General features: G+C 36.8%; 3 protein-coding genes across 5 annotated transcripts; 1 reads left to right on the top strand and 2 right to left on the bottom strand.

The window, feature by feature from the left end:
• Nucleotides 1-329: 329 nt before the first annotated feature.
• LOC126786352 (uncharacterized) lies at nucleotides 330-3,109 on the bottom strand. 3 transcript variants are annotated; one of them, XM_050512153.1, is made up of 2 exons: nucleotides 2,665-3,109; nucleotides 330-1,894 (listed from the first exon to the last, which is right to left on the bottom strand). In XM_050512153.1, the coding sequence occupies exon 2, from the start codon at nucleotides 1,870-1,872 to the stop codon at nucleotides 598-600; it is 1,275 nt and encodes a 424-aa protein (XP_050368110.1). In that variant the 5' UTR covers nucleotides 1,873-1,894; nucleotides 2,665-3,109; the 3' UTR covers nucleotides 330-597. The 3 variants fall into 3 exon arrangements, with proteins under 3 accessions (XP_050368110.1, XP_050368107.1, XP_050368108.1); XM_050512150.1 differs by having other exon boundaries at nucleotides 2,578-3,107; XM_050512151.1 differs by lacking the exon at nucleotides 2,665-3,109 and adding an exon at nucleotides 2,254-2,569.
• Nucleotides 3,110-11,796: 8,687 nt separating this feature from the next.
• Nucleotides 11,797-17,468, top strand: LOC126785971 (kinesin-like protein KIN-12F). Its single transcript, XM_050511664.1, has 17 exons — nucleotides 11,797-12,082; nucleotides 12,184-12,237; nucleotides 12,318-12,443; nucleotides 12,663-12,746; nucleotides 12,844-12,969; nucleotides 13,078-13,137; nucleotides 13,247-13,300; nucleotides 13,415-13,507; nucleotides 13,607-13,702; nucleotides 13,873-14,021; nucleotides 14,301-14,450; nucleotides 14,571-14,700; nucleotides 14,788-15,696; nucleotides 15,790-15,882; nucleotides 15,958-16,026; nucleotides 16,113-16,886; nucleotides 17,005-17,468. Exons 1-17 carry the CDS (start codon nucleotides 11,819-11,821, stop codon nucleotides 17,245-17,247), a joined length of 3,474 nt encoding a protein of 1,157 aa, XP_050367621.1. The 5' UTR covers nucleotides 11,797-11,818; the 3' UTR covers nucleotides 17,248-17,468.
• Nucleotides 17,469-17,682: 214 nt separating this feature from the next.
• LOC126788278 (40S ribosomal protein S15a-5-like) lies at nucleotides 17,683-21,002 on the bottom strand. The gene is made up of 4 exons (XM_050514251.1): nucleotides 20,882-21,002; nucleotides 19,854-20,031; nucleotides 18,301-18,461; nucleotides 17,683-18,138 (listed from the first exon to the last, which is right to left on the bottom strand). The coding sequence occupies exons 2-4, from the start codon at nucleotides 19,981-19,983 to the stop codon at nucleotides 18,040-18,042; spliced, it is 390 nt and encodes a 129-aa protein (XP_050370208.1). The 5' UTR covers nucleotides 19,984-20,031; nucleotides 20,882-21,002; the 3' UTR covers nucleotides 17,683-18,039.
• Between the last annotated feature and the right edge of the window lie 3,211 nt (nucleotides 21,003-24,213).

The raw sequence follows: 24,213 nt of genomic DNA, 5'->3' as shown, positions 1-24,213 counted from the left end.
TCAGTTTTTACTTTGTTGTCCATATCAGTTACCTGGAAATAAAATTCAGCTCCATCAAGAAAACTACAACTCAAACATATGTAATAGGCACAAAGAGAATGATATCATTCAATCGATGATTAACTAAAAGCTTGTCCATGTCATATGGATGGAGATGGTAAAGATCTAGTTGAACCTAAACCAAATCTGGCAAATTATGTGAAATGGCCGAAAGCACAACAAACGAAAGCTTTGGCTTTACAACTTTTTACTTCAATCACCATGTGAATGTAGGGACCATAACATCAATCATATAATTATAAACATCATTAGCCTATAGTTAGATGAAATTGGATATCACAATAATGAAAAGGTTAAGATTAAAAGTAGCCACAAAGAGCAAGAGGGAAGATGTAACATTAGTTCATATATACTAACAGCAGGTTGTGAAACAGGTACAAGGCAGATTTCAAGTCATCTAAAAACACCGCAACATACAAAGGAAAGCACAACAATACATAGAACACATTATTACAGTTCACTACTAGCTAGTACTAGCCTTCGATCTAAAATCTAGAGTCACCTGTGAGTCTTCATATCAACCAGTGAACTAGGAGCTTAGAAGAATGCCCTACTCCCATAAAACACACGGGAGCCATTTGTCTTTGGTGTAGCTAAATTCTGATCAGAGCTCGAATTTCCTGAACTGGTTGGTGATTCAATGTCCACAGGAAGCTTCATTTTAGCCAAAGACTCAGTAAATTGCTGCATGCTTTTCATGTACATATCTACAAAATCCTGCTGCACCACATTTTGCTCTGGAATGTTGACGGTGACGACAGGTTTTGAGATTGTGTCAATTGGCACCTCACCAGATGAACCAGTTTCACCATCTTTAAGATCCGCCCTTTTCTCTTTTGAGGCAGAAACTTGTTCCTGATTCAGAGATTCTGAAGTTGCTGGAGCATCAGATGACTCTGAGCTTGCTTGGACTGATGGGGATGAAACCCCATTGGTTGACACACTGCTCGGGGGAGAGTCAAGCTTCTGAGCCTGAATAGAACCAAAAGCAGCCGTAGAGAAGCTTTCTGCAGCATGAACCTCCACTTCAGAACTGACATGAGTTTCACCATCAGCAGTAACAAAGCTCTCAGAGCTCCGAGACTCAAACTCAGAACATGGGATCTTAATATACTCAGAAACCATCATCTGGTCTTCATTGGCAATGTCCGGGTCTGGGAACTCCATCTTATCTAATTCTTCACAAGGAATAGAATCAGTTATCTCTGTGTCCTCCATAATGGGATTTGCGGCCAAGGACATCAGCTCTGGTAAATCTCCAGAATAAGAGAGAGACAATTTTACAAACCCTGCTGGGGAATGAAAGAGATCGGTTGAGGAAAGAGGGAATTCTTTCTCTAGCTTTCCATTCTTGATGAGCACCTCTGACATAGGAACCAAAGCAAACCCCAGCAACTGATCTTCAAGATAATTCTTCACCCTGCTCAGCATCCAAATCTCGCATTTGACAGAGGCATCAACAGTCCGAACATTAAGCTGGACCTTGTCATTGAAGACTGGATTCTGACCACCACCATTTATGGTTTTGGTGGATGCTGCAAGTTCTGGATCACTAGTCAGGCACAGCTTAGCATAAACATCCTGCTTGTGGTAAATGCAGATGTTGTGTATGTCCCTGGCCTGATGAACATAAACCTCAACAACACCAATGAAGTCCTCTACATTAGAAACATTGGTTTCCTGTCTACCAGCCTCGATTCCATTAGAATATGGTCCCGAGTTGGCACGAACAAAACAGTCAGATTTCGGCTTCTCAGGCTCAGAAACAACAGAGGTTTTGAATGGAGACACAACAGATTGAGGGGAATCCATGAAACCACCAGGGAAAGGAAACCTGACAAAGCAAAAGATTGGTCTCTGAAGTCAGTCCAGGTTGAAATGCTACATTAAAAAGAGCCATAGCTCACAAATTAAGCAAAATTGAAGACGATATTGTACTAAAGACAACTCCCAAATACAAAACCCTACCAGCATAAGTAAGAGTCTAGTATTGTTTCAGTAAAACTCAAGTCCCCCAATATATAAATTATGAGGCTTAGAAATTAAAGAACATACAAACAACCAGACACAACCAAAACCAAATCCAACCCAACACCAGACCAGAACTTTAGCCACATAAAACTAAACACATGTTACTTAAACAACTCAGAGACCCAAGTCCCACATGAACAAGTTCAAAACTCAAACCTTTACCTTGAGAATTGCAGTTAACCCAGAACTTAAACAACCCAAAATCCAGAGAAAAACCCAGAAGTGAGATGAACTAATTCGTCCAACCCAAAAGCCAAAACCCAAAAAATATCTGACTTCACTCCAAACCAAAACCCAAACTTAAAAACAAGACAAGACCTTTAAAACCAGAAACCAGTAAAGCTCCCAACTTTACTACACAGCAAGAACACAAACCGGAATCCAAGGGGAGCGAAACGGGGTTAAAAGCACAATCAAGCACAGTGACCCAGATCATAATAACAAAAAAAAACCCACTTCAAATTCAAACCCCTTTGAGCCACGCACCAAAAATATGAATGAATTCAACCAAGTAGAGAAGTAAACAAAAGCAAAAGCTGAGATGGGTGGTGGTATTGTTCTTTTCTGCCTTGCCTTTGCCTTTGGGGACTCCAAAGTCAATCAACAGATATGCTTGAAATCTGTCTCTATTCCTCCTGATCCCTGCTACTGTTACTGTTTCTTTCTATCTCAGCTCTGAAAGTGCTCTGTTTTCTTTAGGAAAGTGAGTGACAGAGAGAGAGAGAATAAAAGAAGAGAAGGGGAGTTGAGTTGAGTTGAGGGTTGTCGGAAAGGCTCTGAATTTGGGTGATGGAGGGGTTTATATATAAAATGAAAATTCCAAGAAAAGGTTTTTGGAGAATTTTTTCTTGTGTTGATTGCTTTATGATCCAGAGAGGGATAGAACTCACAGAAGTAGAAAACGAAGGAGGAGGATGGGCTTGGCAGAGACACCGTCCCACGCGTTGGAGTGAGGCGGACCAATCAGAGGAGAGCTCAGTGCGCGCTCTTCGGTGGGGACAATGGAAATGTACGACTTGTCACTACTGCCGTTGCTGTTGTCTCTCTCTTTCAAGTCTTTTCGTGTTTGTGTGTCAGGCTGTGTTTTAGTGCTCCATTGGCATCAAGAGCTTCAGAGTTCACCATCATCAAGCTCGAAAACGAGGCTAATTGTATATCTAAATGTATGAGGTAAATATCTAATTATATTTAGCGAGATTGGAATTATTTAGAAGAAGGTTATGTTTGTATCGGAAATGACTCTGATTTATTTGTGTTTGAGTAGTTTACGCTGATTGCGTAATAACGTTGTCTTTTTCTAGTAGAAATCTTTGAACATTGAAAACAATTTTTGTGACAATCTCTTTATCGCTAAGGTTTAATGCATATACGAAGTTGTGAGTGTATTCATGATTTCACATTACAGAGTTTGTTGCTGCATAGGAGGTTATGCTCGTACCAAAAATGGTTCTCTAAGTTGGTGTTTATTTGTATCTCAGTAGTTTTTGCTGATTGTGTAATAACGTTGTTTTGTTCCAGTAGAAATCTTTGAATGCAGTTTTCAATTTTTTGTTATAATTGCTTCGTCACTAAGCTCACAATTGTGATGAAGCTTTGAGTGTATTCATGATTTCACATCACATAGTTTGTTGCTCCGTAAGAGTTCGATAGCACTTTGTTTGGTAGCGAGATGAGTGCACTACTTGATAACCGTATGTAAATTTTTTTGGCACACTTTTTCTTAGCTGACTGTTAGTGTTACCTCAATTCCTCAAAGACTTCCTAGGTCGTCCTTTTTATCCCTTCGGCTCATATGAAATGCTTCAATTATGCATTACAACAATGGTCATTTTGACAGCTTTAGATCGGACTTCAATTTGGGAGCACAGACAATGCCACTAGACCACTTGTATTGGTTGTTTCTCGAGTATATTTTAGAAACACCCAAAACCCATCGACTAACACATATACTATTTTTTTACATATATTTATCATTCTAGAGAAATCAGATAGATACCTCTCTCGGTGTATCATAGTCTTCCCCGGAGAATTAGTTATAAATTTAGATAAAATGAAGGTACACTTCACATTTACATTCAATACAATATAATAATGAGAGGTTTCACATTAGATGCTGTGATGAGGCCTGCATTATTGATCCAAACAAGTTGCATATAGTAAGTAGTTAACGGTCAAAAATGACACATCAGGGTTGTGGGGGCAAAAAGCTTCATCAGTTAGAAAGTAAGAAATTAAATGTCAGGTATAGATTGGATTACTGCTTCAATTGGACATATTAACACAAAACGGAAAAGCACTTAATTAGTTGGATCTAAACATATTTAATTAGCTGTAATACTCTCGTTTGTCCTCCTCCTCCCCAAATGATTGTAAATAAGATGTTTAATATATCTCTTTTGAAAACGTGTTAGGCAAAATAGCCGTTACTAGATTTGTTTAAACCTAAAACTCTAAAAGCATGTAGGAGAGTTCCCACTTATGGGAAAAGCTATTTCCCCACTCAAGGTGCCTTCACCATCTTTTGTATTTTTGTAAGAAGCAATTGGGAGAAATTTGATCGAACACAAGAGTATGTGACTAGTTATCCAATGATACAAGTTTCGTTTTTGTAAGTGTGAGATTGTGGGTTCGCTCACTGACAATCAAATTCTTAGAAATTAAAGTAGAAACAATTACTTTGTGAAATCAATTACTTCTAATCAAATTGAATATAGAATACGAAATTTTGCACCATCAATCTAATAGCATTATGTTAGATAGTTCGTCATTCTCTATTTTCAACTCTAAACTTTAGGAAGACAATTTCATACAAATAGAGAACTAGTATGTTATCGTATATCCACTATATCGTATGAAATATCATCACATTGCATAAAATCGGTTTACTTTTATGTAAGTCGTGGAATTATTGACAATACAAACTTCTCTACCCAAACTTGTCACACTTGCATAGTGACAAGCAGTTATGGTGGGGCAAATAAATGAAATACAGTCGACTTTATAAAAGGGTCACCACCAAACTCATCACTATTATTCAACGACCCTCATTACTCACTCTCCCCATCTCTTTCGAAAAAAAAAATACAAACCCCTCCGACTTAGACTTTTGGCCACTAGAGAAGTAGAGATCACATATTAGAGACCCCTTGCCAATATTAGGGCGTCCTATTCATATTTATCCAAAGAGGCTAGGGGGACGCTTGGCCACGGAAGGAGTCTCCCACATTGACAAAGATTATATTGCTCTAGAAGAACCGTCCACATCTCCCTCAACTCCCCCTCATCGAATCATTCGTCTCTTTCCTTGTTTCTTCTCTATTCTTTTTGTTTATTTTTCTTCTTTGTTGGATGATGTCGATGTAGAAGGATAAGACTCGCGTATTTTGGATGTCATATACATAAATTTTCATCTACTAAAGTGTTCATCACTTGCCATTGTATGCCTCTTGCTGCAATATAGTGCTTTTAGCCTTTGGTGCCATAATTGGCGTATGGAGGCTTTGGTTTTGAAATGTGTTCATACTTATTCATACCAAGGCTTAATTAAGATGCTCGAAGTAAAAACAAATATATACCCTTGATCATGTTCAACTAATCCCACCATCAGCATAGAGTCATAGACTAGAGAATTCAAATTCCATTTTTGTTAGGTATAAGCAGGTTGTCAAATGGATATCAATCTGCATGTCTTACTCAAGATGGGGCTTGAGATTTTGAGGATCCGATGCGAAAAACTAATGTAAATCTGCAGCTGTATTATACGAAAAATGAGAGAGTTTATGGGGTTTGGGCTCATTGCATATATATATATATATTGAGATTTTGAGAGTATATAGCAGCATGCCAATTGCACTGGTATCAGTTTTAGATGAGTAATTAGGAATAATTAGGGCATTAGGCACCTAACTGCTCTTGTTGAAGTTTTTTCTTCTTTCACTCATGTCAAGAGATATATAACAGAACTTCGTTGTTGATGCCATAAATGGTCGATCATTCCATCACTCAGCTTATAGATAATCGAACCATGCATGCTTTACTATTTTTAGGTTGGTCTGCGTTTTGTTTCGATCAAATAGGTGTTGGTTGTACGTATAAGAAGTTTTCGACTGTAATTTATATCTATTCGATCATGTCGGAAAATAGAAAGAAAAAAATTCATAATATGGTCTTGCCCTCGTCTTCCTCACACTAACTAGGGGGTTTCCTGAGTGCTGCCCAACTCAACTCGATCATGAATTTGAAAAGCATTGGTCGGATTTTGTTGAATCACTTTCTAAGCAAGACTGTGATTCTGATTAATTATCTTAATCCTTTGCCACCTCCATCAGATAAGAAAGTACCTACCGAAAAACATGTAGTTCTCTAAAATATAAAAATTTGTAAGGTGCATTTCCATACGGCTACTTGGTACATGACACTTGTATATTAGACAGTATAATTATTCATGTAGCGAAGTGACTCCCAAATGGCCAAATTGATCTAGTGCTATTACATATATGATTTTCAAGAAATTAATGTCAGCAAATCTTGACTCTTATTGAAACCGAATCGAATGATACATGTAGATAAACATAAAAAGGTGTATATATATTTGAAAGTTAACTGTGGAATAATATGGTGGGGTGTCTTGTCTATAATTCTTTTGAATAACAATTAGGTCATTTAGGTGTATGTTTTATCTAGATTAATGGGTAATCCTTGACTTTAAGATCCACGTGTTGCAGGTTAATTATACAAATTAAGCTTCACCTAATTCTACATTCGTCAATACAAACATCAAGTTAATTATACAACTTATGAACACTGCTTGACTTGCTTTGAGACTTAAGAGTTAAGAGAGACCGAGACAGTTCAATCGTGCATATGGGCTTCGAGAAACAATTACGAATCTAATTAGTGCTTGGCAAGAAGGTTGGGCTTTTGATAGTTACTCTAGTCTCTAGACTAATCAATAAAACTTTGTTTTGTGCGTTCAAGTTCATTGATATCGATTGTAATAGCATATAAGGAAATGGAAACAGAGTTGATAAATACTGATACCAAGTTGTGGCAGATGACATCAAGGTGATCAAGCTACATGAAAGCTATCGCAGATCTTTGATTTCTAACGACCAACACTTGTGAATTTCAGTGGGATTCACAACTCGAGAGGACTTGAATTTTTTTTTCTCAATGACCGAAGTCATAGAAATTTGCAGCGCATGAAATATTTAACTATAATGTATTAGATATATACTTTATTTATATAAAAATATAAATCTATTTAAAATTACCGTAAGTTTAGTTGATTGCTGAAAAGAAATTTTTTAGAAATTGATCAAAAGAGCTTAAATCAAAATTAATGCTCAATGAAAGTATAATAGATTAACTACATGTTAAGAATTTAAGGAAAATTGGAACTTTTATTTTTTTAGTAGAAATGTCAATCAGATTTAAAACTCAGTGAACAATACATACAAGAAGAAACACACCCATTAGGTCCGACAATAAAAGCGCATCCCCTTAAAACTCAGTACCTAACTGCCCCTAGATCCCAAATAAACAAACATACATTCACATTTTAAATGACATTTATTACACCTTTATTTCAGTAGTCTTGAAACACTTAGAAGAAAATGAAAAAAGATGCAACAAAGCTAATCAAGACTATCCTCCACTCAAAATTATACTTTGTTATGAGCCTTGAAAATCCAATCCAACCAAATGGATATTCCAGCCTCTAGAACTTGACCATCCCAAAGATGCCCTCCAAGTCAAACTTACCAACAATCTAAGAAACAAAAAACCTAGCAATTGAGAACCACCCAAGAGCCATTGGCATCCCCAAATAACCACCAACGTTGGTCTCTGCCATGGCCGCCTTCACCATCAAACTAGTAGAGGAAAACCCAACCCCATGAACTTGATCATCCACCAAATTGTCGACGTCACACGCACGACGATAAATCATGTACATTCCTCTATTGGACCCGGAATCAAAGACCCCAAAACCCCTTTCACGAATAGGAAATAGGTAGAACCCTTCTTCTATTGTCGTTATAGGCATGACCGGAAGAGAGGAGACCTCACAACCTTACCGTCAACCCCTTTATGGTCTAGTGAGAGTGGAAAAGCTCCACCATCCTGAGACACTAGCGCATCATCCAGATCTTCACACCACACCAATCTGCTCAGGAAATCAAGAAGACCCAGAAACCCTAGCAGCTGCGGCAAAAGGAGAGAAAAGGAGGAAAAGGAGAGATAACACATTTTTTTCTTATTATTAAATAGTTAGGAAGATTAATTGGAACTTGAAAGTAAATTAAAAAATAGAGACTCAAAGAAGAAATAAAGGAAGATTAAAACGTGAAAGTTAATAAAAAATACTCAAAGATTTTCATTTGTTGGGATTTAATCTTCGATTGGCTGATATTAACAAAGCTCCAAAACCAAACCTACAAAACCATAACATATGTACATACAACATATACTTGGTTACTTTTTTTCCCAAAATCTTAGGTGGACTTGAGTTCCCCCACTTATACACCTAGTTATGCAATATGGTAGTGATGTTATATATATATATAATAATAAAGAAAGTGAGGTTTTGCAATAGTGAATTCTGTCGGTTAATAAGGTTTGCCAGTAATGGTTTTTGAACTTGGATGAAGATCTGAGAAAAAAAAATTCTAAAGCAATCAAAGAAATAGATGGTTCGGCAATTCTTGTAGTGCATGATGACCAATAAGAGTATAAGACAATCCTCCAAATCCCCAGATTTTTCAGAGGTATAGATGGTCGTCTTCATCTTCTCATTTGATCACCTTGGGTCGCTTTTTCAGCGTTTCAGCTATTAGAGCAAGTTCACCCGTTAGGTTAATATATAGGCAAAAATACCGATTTGGACCCCAAATTAGTTTGGCCATAATTGTCAGTTTACTCACCGAACTTGCATTTGAGTCAATTTGCCTCCTAAACTTGGTAAAAATTACCGATTTGCATCTCATTCGTTAAATTTAATGTTTTCCATCCAATTTTAAGTCGTATGTCATGCATTTGAGGGGCAGTATTATCATTGTATAGTTATTCATATTTAATAATGAAATAAATTAATAAAATTACTTAAGAGGAATACTTGGTACTATGTTTTTTTGTTTTTTCGAAGTATATTATTAATTTATATATTTATTATTTTACGTGATATAATATGTTAAAAGATATTAAAAACATATAAATAAATACATAGAAAATTAACAATAAATGTGTACATATAAAAATATATATACACAACACACTATATTTGAATGAGTGGGTATGTTGAATATATAATTCGAAATAGAGTTAAGTATGTAAAAAAAAGATGTAAATAAATAATTTGATTAAAAATAATAATCCTCATTTTTAAAGAATATTTTAATTTGTTTTAAAGAAAAATATAAATATAAAATGACAACATTACCCCTCATGTGCATGACATGTGACGTAAAATTGGATAAAAACAGTTAAATTTAATGGATATGGTGCAAATTGGCAACTTTTACCAAGTTTATGAAGTAAATTGACTAAAATGCAACTTCGGGTTGCAAATTGACAATTTTCAGCCAAATATGGGATTTATTTTAGCAATTTTTCCTAATATATATAGATATGTATTGTTGGGTCACGGGACAGTAAGTCAGTACATTGTTCACTGCAAGTGGACATTTACTTCCACTCATTGGGTCACGTTCAAAGGGGAAGTAACTATTCATCTAGTATTATATTATTTTATTTAGTGAAAATGAGAAATATCTATATATTTTTATGTAAATAATAATGATGTCTAAATAGGTAATATTATACGATAAAGATAATAATATTTTTTATATTATAATTCTTTTTAAAACAACATAATAATTCCTTTTATATTATAATCCACCAACTTTACTCTTTATGACACCACCAATCTTTTTTTTTTTAATATTGAAACAACTAACGAAAAATATATATCATATGATCGAGATCATTTGCACACTATTCAATCTAACGGTCATCGTAAATGTAATCTTAATCATATTTTAGATAAGATTATGAAAGTTCACTAATTACTTAACTCTTTATTGACGGGTCTTTTTATATGTAATTTCCGGAAAGAGGAGGACTCAATTGTTAGTCGTATGGCTCGCACGAGAGTCCCTAATGTGGACCTTTGAGAAAATCAAATAGACAAGGAAGGATTTGGTGAGAGTGTTCATTTATCTATCTATATATAGGGAGAGATTAGCTTTATGACACGTGGCGTTATCAACTTATCAAATTGTGATGAAAAACGTCAATAAATAAAGGTTGATTTCCATTCCATCGCTCCGAAAATTCTTTGCACTCAGACTGTTTAAACCCATTCTAAAGCTTTGATATGATGATGGCATCAAACCCACCCACCATCCACCCATGTCATAAAGCTAGTCCGGGCTAACGATCCACCATCTAGCTGGTTCCATCAACCATTTCATCTAATAACAGAGGATAAAGCTAAAGTGCAGATCCAAATATCTATCCTCCTTTCTGCGACCCTTAGAAGCAGCGGTAGAGACTTCATCTCCTCCAAGTTGTAGAGGCAATGGCAGTGGCGGATTTAAGGTCTGAAAGATAGATGAGCAATTTTTTTTTAAATGAAGAATGATTAAAAATTTTGATAAGTCTAAACACTATTTTTACCTAGTATACATAAAAAATCGAAAATTAAGGAGTTGTGTATAGAAATTTAAGATGGACTGAAAAAAGAAAGTATAAGGCAATCTTCTTAGCACTCACTGAACCTACATAATAAGCCTCCTATATTTCATGAATTAGGCAAACAAAATTCAGAAAATACAATAAAAGTGTACTAATTCATGGGATTTTAAAATGTCTGTAAGTACTAATAATTCATCTTGAGCAGTAATCCAAGTTAGAATGTGTAGTTTTTCTCACTGTTTGAAGTATTATGGGTCAACAACAATTATTTTATTATAATTGATAACATATAATCAGTTCCAATTGAAAAAGAATAGAATTGTGATCATTTACAAACACTCGTCATATCTATTTTTCTCTCTACTTCTCCCATTATCTACTTCTCAATCTCTACCTATTTTTATCAAAGTCCACCCAGTAGAAATAAAAAAGCATAGCTGACCCATTCAAATTCACCCAGCAGCAGCTGAGATTGCTCTCTTAGGTCCGCCTCTGGGCAGTGGTGAGATTTTTCAAAGTTGCAGACCCAATTCATTGAGAGGAGAAGGAGATAGAGTGTAAGAGAGAGAAAACCAATTGAGAAACCAATAACCAATTTTACTCTTAATTATATATGTAATGGTATGCCGACTAACGGAGTCACTAACGTCGTTGTATTGCGCAAAATTCATATTTGATGTATCAAGAGAACTCGGCGAACTGAAATCCATAGTTGATCTTGGGTTTAATTCGTAAAAAAATTCCTTTCCGGTACAACAAAATTATCATTTTCGGATTACTTTAACCAGGTTTCATTAAATAATCTCACCCTTAATTTCTTTTTTTTTTCAAAAAACCCACTCCCATTTGAAATCTTCACATACAATATTCCTCTGTATAACGGTCATCAATCTCCAAACTCCCACTTAAAAACCCAACGCTCTCTCTTCCCCCTCTCTCTCTCTCATCCGCTTTTCAAATTCAAATCTGTACAGCTCCTCTCTCCTCTCTCTCTCTCTCTCTCTCTCTCTCTCTCTCTCTCTCTAGAGAAACAATGAAGCCGAAGAACACCACCGAGACTGCCGCCGAGTCCCGCTTCCTCGGAACCATCTCCGCTTCATCGATCCGCAACCTCCTCCCCAGGTCCATCTCCACCAAGCACGGCAAGTCCTTCTTCGCCTCCAAAACCGCCGCGCCCAGTGCCGAAAACACCCCTCCTCCTAACCCTAACATCCAACCCGCCGCAGACGACGCTGCCAAGCCACTACCGCTCCCCTCCGATTCGCCCAAATCTCCGACTCAGAACACTCCGGCGAAGGTACCTAAGCTTAGAGTAGCTTAATCACTGTTATGTTGTGCTGTAATTTGAAATTGGAGCTTGAACTGGAAATTTGAGTACTGAAATTGTTTGATTTGCAGAGTGAGATTGATGGATCTGACGAAATCGAAGCACCTTCGGATCCTGCAGTGAAGGTATTTGATAGATTGGACTGTGTTATTGCTTGATTTTATTTTTACTGATTTTTTTGATTTGGGGATTGAAATTTGGGTAGGTTGTGGTGAGAATTAGACCTACAAAAGGAGGAGATTGGACTGTTAACAAGGTCTCTCCCAATGCGATATCGGTTGGGGACCGTGCTTTTGAGTTTGATTCGGTTTTTGATTCGAAATCCGATCAGGTATGATACCGAACTGATCTTCAACTATCAGGGTTTTCGATTTTTGTTTAAAGAAAAGCAAAAGATGAAAAGAATGGAGAATTGTGCTGTGTTGTTTTGTAGAGGGATTAATTGAACAATAGAAGGATGAGGAAATGGTCTTATTGGTAGTTTTTCGTAGCTGGTTTAGTTTCTAGGCTTGTGGATTTTGATTCGTGAGTATTATTTGGTTCCCACCAGGAAGATGTTTTCCAGACAGTTGGTGTGCCCTTGGTTAAAAATGCCTTGGCCGGTTACAACACTTCGATTTTGTCATATGGACAGGTATTCATTTATAACCCTAGACTAAAAGGTGCATTCATTTCTAGTGTAAATGAATTCTGTAATGCCAATCTGATTATGTATTGTTGAAATTTTTCAGAGTGGTAGCGGGAAGACATACACGCTGTGGGGTCCGCCAAGTGCCATGGTTGAGGATTCCTCTCCTGATAGTTGCCAGGGCATTGTTCCTCGTATGTTTCAAATGCTGTTCTCTGAGATACAGAAAGTATGTCTCTTGTTTTTCTATTTCATTTTCTAAAGTTAAAATATTGAAAGTTAACCTTGTATATAACATGTGTTCCTGAATGTTTGTTTGGGGTGACTCTGTACATAGGAGCAGGAGAACTCTGAAGGGAAACAGTTTAACTACCAGTTCCGTTGCTCGTTTCTTGAGGTACATATTTTGTACTCTTATATAAATTCTATTGGAAACTATAGGGTAACCTGAGGTTTCTTGGGTTTTTATGTAGTATTGTCTGTTGAGAATTTCTTCTTTATCACAGGTATATAATGAACAGATAGGAGACTTACTTGATCCAACCATGCGGAACCTTGAGGTTGAGATTTTCTCTTTTTAGTTGTTTCACACACTGTTTCTATTATTTTCTGTTTTTGCTTCACCAGAATATGTTAACAGTACTAATGGGGTTTTTTTTCCCGAATTTCTGTAGATCAAAGATGATCCCAAAAATGGATTGTATGTTGAGAATCTGACCGAGGAGTATGTGAGCAGCTATGAGGATGTGACACAAATTCTGATTAAGGTGGGAAAATTTCAGTTTTTCCATTGTCAATAAGGTCTAAATGTCTATTTCTTTGTTCCTTGCTTTCCACACTCATCAATTTCTCTCTATATGGTGCAGGGGCTTTCAAGTAGAAAAGTTGGAGCAACTAGCACAAACTCTAAGAGTTCTAGGTCCCATATTGTTTGTACCTTCATCATTGAGTCATGGTGCAAGGTATCATCTCATACTATCTGCTGTTTGGCGATCCAAACTTTTTCTATTTTCTTAAAGGGTTGTGTTTACTTGTGAATATATATATATCTAGGACTGAAGGGGGTTTAATAATTATATAATTATTTGTTGCATGTATCTTCATTCACCTATTTTTTACTTTGATTCCACAGGAAACCTCATCCAAGTGTTTTGGTAGCTCAAAAACAAGCAGAATGAGCTTTGTTGATCTTGCTGGTTTGGAAAGGAATAAAGACGAGGACTCAGGTAGACAATGTGCAAGGGAAGGCAAATATGTAAAGAAGTCCTTATCACGACTTGGGTAAGATTCCTAACAATTGTATATTATGATGGTCCCATCGAATTCTAGATTGTCGACAACATGCAGTGATAGTGTAATGCTCTTTAGGCGCATTTCTAAAGAAGATAAATTAGAAACAATTTCTCTGATCAATTTCAACATTCTGATACATAGAAATTGATCATAATGTTGAATATGGAAACATCATAAATATAAGTGTATTTTCATACTTTGCTTAAGTTAAGTTATCCCCTTGTGTCCAAATGTCCAATCATGTGGCTTTGTATTAATTTGGTGCAGGCTTTTAGTAAATACTCTGGCCAAAGCACCTGATTCTGGAAGATCTGAAGATGTGCCGTACAAGTCTTCTTGCTTAACACATTTACTTCGGGAATCAATTGGTGGCAACTCAAAATTAACAGTCATCTGTGCAGTTGCCCCAGATAACAAGTAAATGTTCTAGCCATATACTCATATGTGCAGACATGCATGTGGTCATTGTGTTGTCATCCTTTTGAAAGTTGATAGATTTTACAGATTTATGAGAACTGACTCTTGTTGTGAATGCAGCAATCACGGTGAGATACTGCAAACACTAAGGTTTGGAGAACGAGTGAAAACTATCAGGAACCAGCCAGTAATAAATGAAATAACTGAGGATGCTGTTAATGATCTGAGTGATCAAATTCGTCAGTTGAAGGTATGATATTCTTTGGACAAATGTGAAATTCGCACACACAGGTTGAATATAATACAATTTTGAGGTTTTCAATTACTTGTTATGCAGGATGAACTTATAAAAGCAAAGTCTACCTCAGCAGGCAGTAGGAATGGACATTTTGAAGGGGAAAACTTGCGGGATAGCTTGAATCAGTTACGTGTTAGCCTGAATCGCTCTTTCTTACCCTGCATAGATGATGATTCTGATGAGGAGGTATATGTTGATGAGGAGGATGTAAGGGAATTAGGTCAGCAGCTAGAGAAGCTACATAGTTCCTGTGAGGAAAATATAGGAGACGGAATTGACTTGATAAGTGAAGATGATGACTTCCATTCCTCAGAAGAAAAAGAAGTAGAGGACTTTGAAGAAGTTAATATGGAAGATTTTCATGATGAACATCCTCCTAGGACCAGCTTCAAATTGGCGGATAACAATACCAGTTCAGGGGCTATTGATCCAGCAGCTAGAAGTGGCATATCTATCAGCTTATGTGGCCGGTCTCCTGTCCTTCAAGGCCCTACATTGACAGAGTCTCCAAAAATTGGAAATACACAAAGGAAAAGTGTCACTTTTGCAACAAGTTGTTCAGTTAGTCAGACCAAGGTACCAGACAATTCCAAGTTTGAGTCTGATGTGGTTAGGGAGTCCCTTGAAAACATCCAATCCTCTTTGCGGTCAAGCAGGAACTTTTCTGGTCCCACCGAGTCATTAGCTGCAAGCCTTCAAAGGGGCTTAAAGTTGATTGATTATCATCAGCAGAACTCTTCATTAAACAAATCTACAGTCTCCTTCTCCTTTGAGCATTTGGCACTGAAGCCTTCCTCAGCTCAGTCAGTAGATGAGCCTCCTGTTTCTTTCCTTTGTGCATCTTGCAAAAGAAGAGTGCCTGATGCTGATACCAATGAGGTCCAGGACAGCATGAAAACATTGCCTGTAGCAGCTGATGATGCAAAGGATTCTAAGGCAATGAAAGAGGTGTGTTGAGCTTAAACCACCAAACCCCGCCATCTATGAACCCATTTACTGCCTTCTGATTTAATTTAGTTTTTTCTTTTTCCCTTGATTCAGGGCGCGGATGTAACGGAAGAACCTACATTGAGGGAGGAGCTTGAGAATCGTTGCATGGAGCAAGCAGCTAAAATTGAGCAGGTAACTCAATTGGTAACTTTATTTATTTTTTGGACCTCAATGATTTTCTTCTCTATATCTACATTAATGATTATCTGAATTTTCCAGGTAGAGCAATACAAACGTGAGAAATATGCTTCAGTTGCGGAGTTTGGTAAAGAAATGATACCATATGAGGTAGGTAGTATGTTAACTTCTTCATTCAAAGACAGGTCAACAATTTCACTTTTTTCTTAAGGTCTCTTAATCACTGATTTTTGCAGTGTACCGGGTTTCATCAACAAGAGAATATAGAGGAATGTGAGAAAAAGGAAGTTCGTAATGAGTTGGATCTTGGGTATGAGAATGCACGATTTGATCAGAGTGAGAAAGAAGCACTTCTCAAGGAAGTTCAGATGCTAAGAAGCAAGTTGCTGGTACAAAATGATCCATCTGTCAGAAGGTCTACTGACAAACTGAGATCCTCCTTATTGTCAAGATCTATCCAACTTCGAAAAAGTGGTTCATATCGAGATTTAAATGGGGAGGAACTAGAGAAGGAAAGAGAGAGATGGACAGAAATGGAGAGTGACTGGATATCCCTAACTGATGACTTGAGAATAGATCTTGAGTCCATCCGCCGCAGAGCAGAGAAGGTGGAGATGGAACTGAACTTGGAGAAGAATTGCACAGAGGAATTGGATGATGCACTTCATAGATCTGTCCTTGGGCACGCTAGAATGGTGGAACACTATGTTGAACTACAAGAGAAGTATAATGAGTTGAGTGGAAAGCACCGTGCCATCATGGAAGGAATAGCAGAGGTTAGGAGGGCAGCAGCAAAGGCCGGACGAAAGGGTCGTGGATCTCGTTTCTCCAAATCCCTAGCAGCAGAGCTCTCTGTAATGAGAGTGGAAAGGGAGCGGGAAAAGGAACTTCTGAAGAAGGAGAACAAGAGTCTTAAGATTCAACTCAGGGATACTGCAGAAGCTGTTCATGCCGCTGGAGAGCTCCTTGTTCGGCTTAGAGAAGCTGAACATGCAGCATCAGTTGCACAGGTAACTCCTACTATGGCTTTGAACATGAAACTTTAACTGCATTTTATGCTAATAGGTGCACTAAGAGTTTTGGAGTGATGCTTGGTATTAATCTCAGTGTCTTATGCCCATAACACAGGAGAACTTCAAGAATGTGCATCAGGAAAATGAGATGTTGAAGAAGCAAGTAGAGAAGGTCAAAAGAAAGCATAAGATGGAGATGATCACCATGAAGCAGTACATGGCAGAAAGTAAATTGCCTCAGTCTGCTCTGCAACCAATGTACCGGGAGGACTCTGACATTCCGCAAAACAACACAATCCCAGATGATGATCAGGCATGGAGAGCAGAATTCGGAGCGATATATCAAGAGCATTACTGACTGGTAACTGTTGATTATCAAGCAAGAAGACTCACCTGGCTTGGGGAAACTTCTTCGCTCTGAGGACCTGCCATGCAACCCAACTTGGGTTCATGCTACGTTCAACATTATTATGAATTCATTTTATTTATTGTTTATCATGTATGCTTTAATACATGGGTACCCTTAATACATATCATTCATGCTACATAATTCTATCATATTCTCGTCGATTATGTTTGTGTTGCTGAAAACCTTGCCGAGTAGGATGATTCTTACCCAATTGACAGTTTAGCACTTTGTTCATTTAATTGAATTACAAGAAGTTCTCTACGGAACCAATTTATCAGTTAACAAATTGCAACCAATTTATCACTCCAGGCCAGACACTTGGATAATAAATTCTTAAATTGATGGAAACAATAACCATTCCATGTCCCTATCACATCAAGGCCAAATCCTAATCAGGAACACTTGTAAAATTAAAAGAAATTTTAAAAGATACATATTGTCAACATTCCATGTGCAGTTTACAGGGTGGGATTTAGAGATGGTAGATCATAAGACCATATGGTCTTCATATGGCAAGCACACCGAGACATAGAAAGATGATGAAGCAGCCGTTTTATGTGAAATCGAAAGTGATTGCATATGTGCTATAGAGGAGCAATCATGTTCTACCATTGATCTAAATCATCAATTGGCACAGGACTGACATAGAATTGATATGTAGGTAAGAAAAACAACAAATTCTTGCAGATGAAGGCACCTCAACATGTAGCAGAACCTATTCTGTTTCCACTGACAAGATAACTAATGAAAATAGCCAAGAACCTGACCACCCACATTACGCGAAATAGCCTCTTCATGGTCCATTACACCTTCAGGAGTTGTAATCACAACATAACCCCACTGCACAGGAGGAATACAAGAAACTCTGAGCCATTACTTTCATGAAGAAATTCAATTCGCTATATACTCTATGCAGACAGACTTTCAGTGACAGGTATTTCAATAATGAAAGGAGAAAATGGAAATCAAGAACTTTGACAGATGTAAGGGGAGATGATGGACCTGATCTGTTGGTAGCTTTTGCTTTTTATACTCTTCAATATCTCTTGACTTGACATCTTGCCTGTAAGTAAGAGCTCGACAATCATTAACCCTGCCTTGAAGTTGAACTGTAATTCTCCCTTTTCTATGCGGATCAAAAACTTCAAAATCCTTGATATATCCTGGAAGGCAATCAGGAACATTACAACATGCAACAATTTTCACAAGTATCATTTGCAGATAACAAGGATTTGTTATATTTTCATACAATGAAACAAAACATAATTGTCATTTGAAACAAACAATATTTGCCATGCATTTGATAGAGTCAAACACTCCATTAGGTATTGACTGAGATTAGATTGGTAATGCAGCATCCCAGAATACCTCCCCCCACAACCCACTCCATATACAACTTTCCATTGATGTTAATTATTCTTCTTAAAAAGAATGTTTTATGAGTTCTTAAAAGTATCTTAAAAAAAATCCTAAGTAGGCTAGAAGTATTAGAAATCATCTTTTCCTAGCTGTATTAAGGCATTGTAGTAGATATAAGAAGGCAGACTTGATTGACAACAATTATAGCATCCTGAATCTCACATGTTTTTCATTCACTCCTTTTTCCATTCCTTCTCATTCTTCCATCAGTTATTCTTCATGTTCACTTCTCAGACCCCTGATCCGTTATTTGTTTCTTTTCTACATATCAATTAATTGATCACTAGCTCATACATCAGTTTGGTATCCGAGGCCCAACCTCAAAGAGGAAGTGGACATAGAATCCACTTTTTTAAAATGAAGATCGAAAATCTTCTTATAATCATAGAATTTTCCAACAAATTCATTTCATATCCGGATCTAAAGTCTAAACCATGACCAAAGAACTTCAAGCCATCATAGATATGAGGCTCATTATTCAAACTTTCTTAACATGCCTCACATCAAAATGAAGATAGAATTGTGTTTCATAACAAAATTGCAGATTAATCACTGAAATTCCATGATATCAATAAATCTAATCTAATAGACAGTATTTTACACAAAAGGTAAGATTGGATGGAAGGAAAAATCAAACAACAGGATCAAGCTTTCTAGCCCCTACTAGTCGGGTGTTCCTGAAAATGGACAACTATCACTAGTCAACCTGTTCAGGCAACCATTTTATGTTTACGTGAGCTAACGGAAATGAGCAATAGTGAAATAAAGCTGCATCCATTCATACTGTGTAACTTATCTATTCTTAATCAATACAACTTATGACTTCTGAACCCTCAAAATGACAACTTTATGGCCACTGAAGTTAAGCTAGATAGATCTTTAATGCAGAGAGATGGCATATTTAGTATTGAAGACTAACGCTGCCCAATTTGTTCAGGCAACCATTTTCTTTCTTATGTGTACTAACAACGATGAGCAATGAAAACTTAAACTCAATGAAGCCAAATTTGAAGCTTACCTCAATTTTTCATACAATTTAAATTCTGTATTTTCTTAAAGACTGATGATAATCGGCAAAATTGGCTTATTAGCTAATTATTAATCAAGTTCTAGAAGGAGGAGAATAAGATGATTACCTCGATTTTTCATAATTTTCAGGAAAGATGACATGACTGTGGAGATGGGTTGCAATTCCACCGTAGCCTTCTGCCTTTTCTCTGCATTCACTATTGCTCTCAATGCATTATTCAATATCATCCTACCCATCTTGTCTTTACGAAATGCAAACTCAAAATTCCCAGACTGAGATGAAGTCTGTAAGGAAGAATACGAGATTGTTGTGAGGTAAAAGCGGCAAACCATTTGGTATATTTTAAGGCAGTGAGCTTCAAAACCAATATCACAATGCATATATTCCAATGCTGAAATCTGTGAAAGACTAAAGCAACATCATAATAGTGCAATTGATGCACTGTTGCCAATTTAATGCAAACCAAAATCCCCCCACATCCATTATGCTTTTCTCTTCTATATAACAAGCAACCTTCACCTAGAAACAGAAAATCAGCCGTACCCAAACTTCATATAACTAAAGTGCTCTGTGCTGAAAAACCAATTTTGATACTGGAAATCCTTTATGACACAATCATCAATTCTTTTAAAATTTCCAGTTCAAATCAAGCCAACATATTAACACTCAGGTGAGTCGGCCAGTCTTTCCATCTGGAAACTGTAACTAAAAGGAACAACAAAAATTGATGCAAAAATACAGTAGAATTAGGGTTCAGGGTTTAAGATTTAAACACAAAACGTAAGCTTCCAAACCCAAATAACACTTGCTCTTTAAACTTGTGAAAGAAAACACAACTCAAGAATAAAAGATCCCATCTTTATCAATCTGAGTTCTTAATAATAAAACCAGCAACAGAAGATATAACTACTGTAAACTTATAGCTACACAAAATAAAACATAACATAACAGAACTAAACCAAACCAACATAGCCCAGAAAAGGGAACCCACAGCATTATCGATTTCACTGTTATCAGCTTTATATGATGGAGACCGTTTTAGGATTATGGATGAAGGGGGAATTAGAAATGAGAATAGAATGAAGAACGGGGAAGAGATTAGAGAAACTCAGTCATAGAGAAATGGAGGAATACCTATGACCCTTTTGAGTAACGGAGAAGAAGCCGGAGTGTCTCTGAGCGACCGAACAAGTTGATCGGAGAATAAGCAATCAAGGAAATACTGGGAGGCGGACTGAGATGCTTCTCTTGTGCCTATAACAGATGAGAACTATAACCTTGTACATTGCAAAATGACAACTGTGACCCTGGACAGATGTAGGGGCTTAAAAGAAATTTGGTTGCATAAAATGGTTAAATTGCGAGTTTCACTTCATAATCGTGAGTCGTGACTCGTGAGGATGTACACAGCACATATAGACCTCGTCATTTAGTACGTGGATCTGAAAAATTCGTGAAGGCCGCAAGTTTGATAGGCTTTTACTCGGCCAGACCTGCGAGAAAACCCGTCAAACCCCGCTTCCGTGGGTAGATGATCAGACTTAGTTTAGAGGTGTGAAACCTAATCCAGTATGCCAAAAATCTGCCAAGAAATAAATTTTTATACATGCATATAATATATTATACATATATCAAATTATATGTTTTTTTTAGTAATAATTATACATAAAATATTATATATGTTAATAGTAATAGATTTAAAATTGTATATTTCTTTATATTATAACTTTATACAAAATTTAAAATAAATTTTTAGTATTATGAAGTAATTATATCAAGTATACTTTTCGGGATTAATCGACATCAGCTGATGTTATCGGTACTAATATTTAGGGACTCTGTTAAACTTCATTTAATTCAGACCTCGTCTGACCGTCAAAATTTCCGATAAACCGAAAACACCACTAAAATGCCTAAAGGGATGACCCATTACCAAGATGTGAACGTCCAAATCCGCTTGCATATTTGAAATCATCTAATTTTTGTCACCGATCGTGCGCGGTCACACCGAGGAAACTCATTTGGTAAAGCCCCGGTCAATGGGGTTTTAATATGTCAAAATGCCTATTTGTTTTGTTGATTGTAGGTACTGACGGTTAAACTATGTCCAAAATGAACGAAATTTTTACGGAGTCCCTAAATATATATATACCGATCATGTCTGCTAGTATCGATCGACCATATTTAGAACCGGAGTTGTCGATCGCCGAAGTGTCCACTAATGTATCATAACTTTTAACTAGGTTTAAATAAAACTATCACATTATGAAGCAACTATATGAAGTAAACTTCTCGGGATTAATCGACACCAGCTGATGTTATCGGTACTAATATTTAGGGACTCTGTTAAACTTCATCTAATTCGGACCTCGTCTGACCGTCAAAATTTCCGATAAACCGAAAACACCACTAAAATGCCCAAAGGGAAGACCCATTACAAAGATGCGAATGCCGAAAGCCGTTTGGATATCTGAAATCACCAAATTTTTGATACCTATCGTGCACGGTCGCACTTAGGAAACTCATTTGCAAAGCCCCGATCAATGGGGTTTCAATATGTCAAAACGCTTTTTTTTGTTTTCACAATATGTCAAAACGCCTCATTATGAAGCGACTATATGAAGGAAACTTATTGGGATCAATCAACACCAGGCGATGTGATCAGTATATATATTTAGTGACCTTGTAAAAATTTAATCCAATTCGGACCTTATTTGACCGTTTGAATTTCCGGTAAACTAAAAACACCACTAATATCCTCTAATGCAATATCTATTACCAATATGCGAACACCGAAAGCTATTTGCATATCTAAAATTACCTAATTTTTGTCAGCGGTCGCACCGAGGAAACCCATTTGGCAAAACCCCGGTCAATGAGGGGTTTTAATATGTCAAAACGCCTCTTTTTGTTGTTGACCGTAGGTACAAAAAGTCAAACCATGTCCAAAACGGACAAATTTTTTACAGTATCCCTAAATATATATACCGATCACATCTGCTGGTGTCGATCAACCATATTTCGAATGGGAGTTGTCGATCGCCTAAGTGTCCACTATTGTATCATAACTTTTTTATATTAGGTTTATAATAAAACTATTGCATTATGAAGCGACTATATGAAGAAAACTTCTCGAAAATCGATGAACACCATTCAAAGTGATCGGTATATATAGTTAGTGACTATTTTAAAATTTTATCTAATTCGGGCCTTGTTTGACCATCAGAATTTCTGGTAAACCAAAACACCCTAATATGCTCTAAGGGATGACCCATTACCAAGATGCGAATGCAGAAAGCTGTTTACATATTTGAAATCACCTAATTTTTGTCATCAATCGTGTGTGGTCACAATGAGGAAACGCATTTAGCAAACCCCTGGTCAATGAGGTTTTATTATGTCAAAACGTCTCGTTTTTTGTTGACCGTAGGTATGGATGGTCAAACTATGTTCAAAATGGACGAAATTTTTACAGGGTCACTAAATATATATATCGCACAATATTTCGAAACTATAATTTATTTGTGACTTTTTTATAATATTTTTTAATAACTCTTTTTATTGTTCTAAACCTTTAAATAAGAGTATTATGTTTTTTTTAATACAAGCCCCCACAAGGCTTGGCCCATAAAAGCCCGTTTTAGTTTGGCGGATTTGGATTTTCATATTTGTAAAAATACCCGGTCTGACACTTATTTAAATGTACTAAGACCCGGCTCAGGCCCACCACTAATGAGACGGGCCGGGCCGGGCCCTAAATACATATACTTATACATTATATGAAAATTATGTCTCGGCTAATATTAGAAATTTAGAAGTCTCTTCTTTGCCAAACAAAAAAGAATAATAATAGTTGAAGAAAGCCAAGCTAATTTCTAATGGCGCTTCCAGATTTAAGGACATTATGTTGTCGTGAAAGAGACCTCCAGGGAAGTATTACAAGTTGAATATTAATGGTTATAGGGTCTCTCCTTATGGTAAAATTGGTGTCGGTGGTGTTTTGCGTGACCACAATGGTGCTTGGATTAGTGGCCTTCGAGTTAATCTTGGTTGTAGGAAAAATTATGGATGTTGAAACTTGAGGTTTATTTTATCGTCTCAAACTTGCTTCAAGTCTAAACATTTCTAAGCTAGAAGTTGAATCAAACTTTGCAATTCTTATGCAACTTATGCATAGCTCCAATCTTGATATACATCCTCTTTGTTCCCTCCTGAATGGTTGTTGTAGCATGATGACAGAGATAACAGATGTGAAATTGTCCCATATTTTGAAAGAGAGCAATATGACAGCTGATGCCTTAGTTAATTCCATGATTTGGGTTTCATGAGCTTTAAGTATCCTCCTTTACATGATTTTTGTGTTGTTGCAAGAGCTAGAAGGATCAACTCTAGCTCGATTGCTTTTTTTTTTATAGTTCTTTTAGGCCTTTTTGGGCCTCGCTTGTAACAAAAAAATAATATTAGAA

This window comes from Argentina anserina, chromosome 3 (genome assembly GCF_933775445.1).
Source record: "Argentina anserina chromosome 3, drPotAnse1.1, whole genome shotgun sequence".
NCBI lineage: Eukaryota > Viridiplantae > Streptophyta > Magnoliopsida > Rosales > Rosaceae > Argentina > Argentina anserina.
The sequence above is the reverse complement of the archived record's forward strand: the minus strand, read 5'-3'. Positions and strand labels throughout refer to the sequence as shown.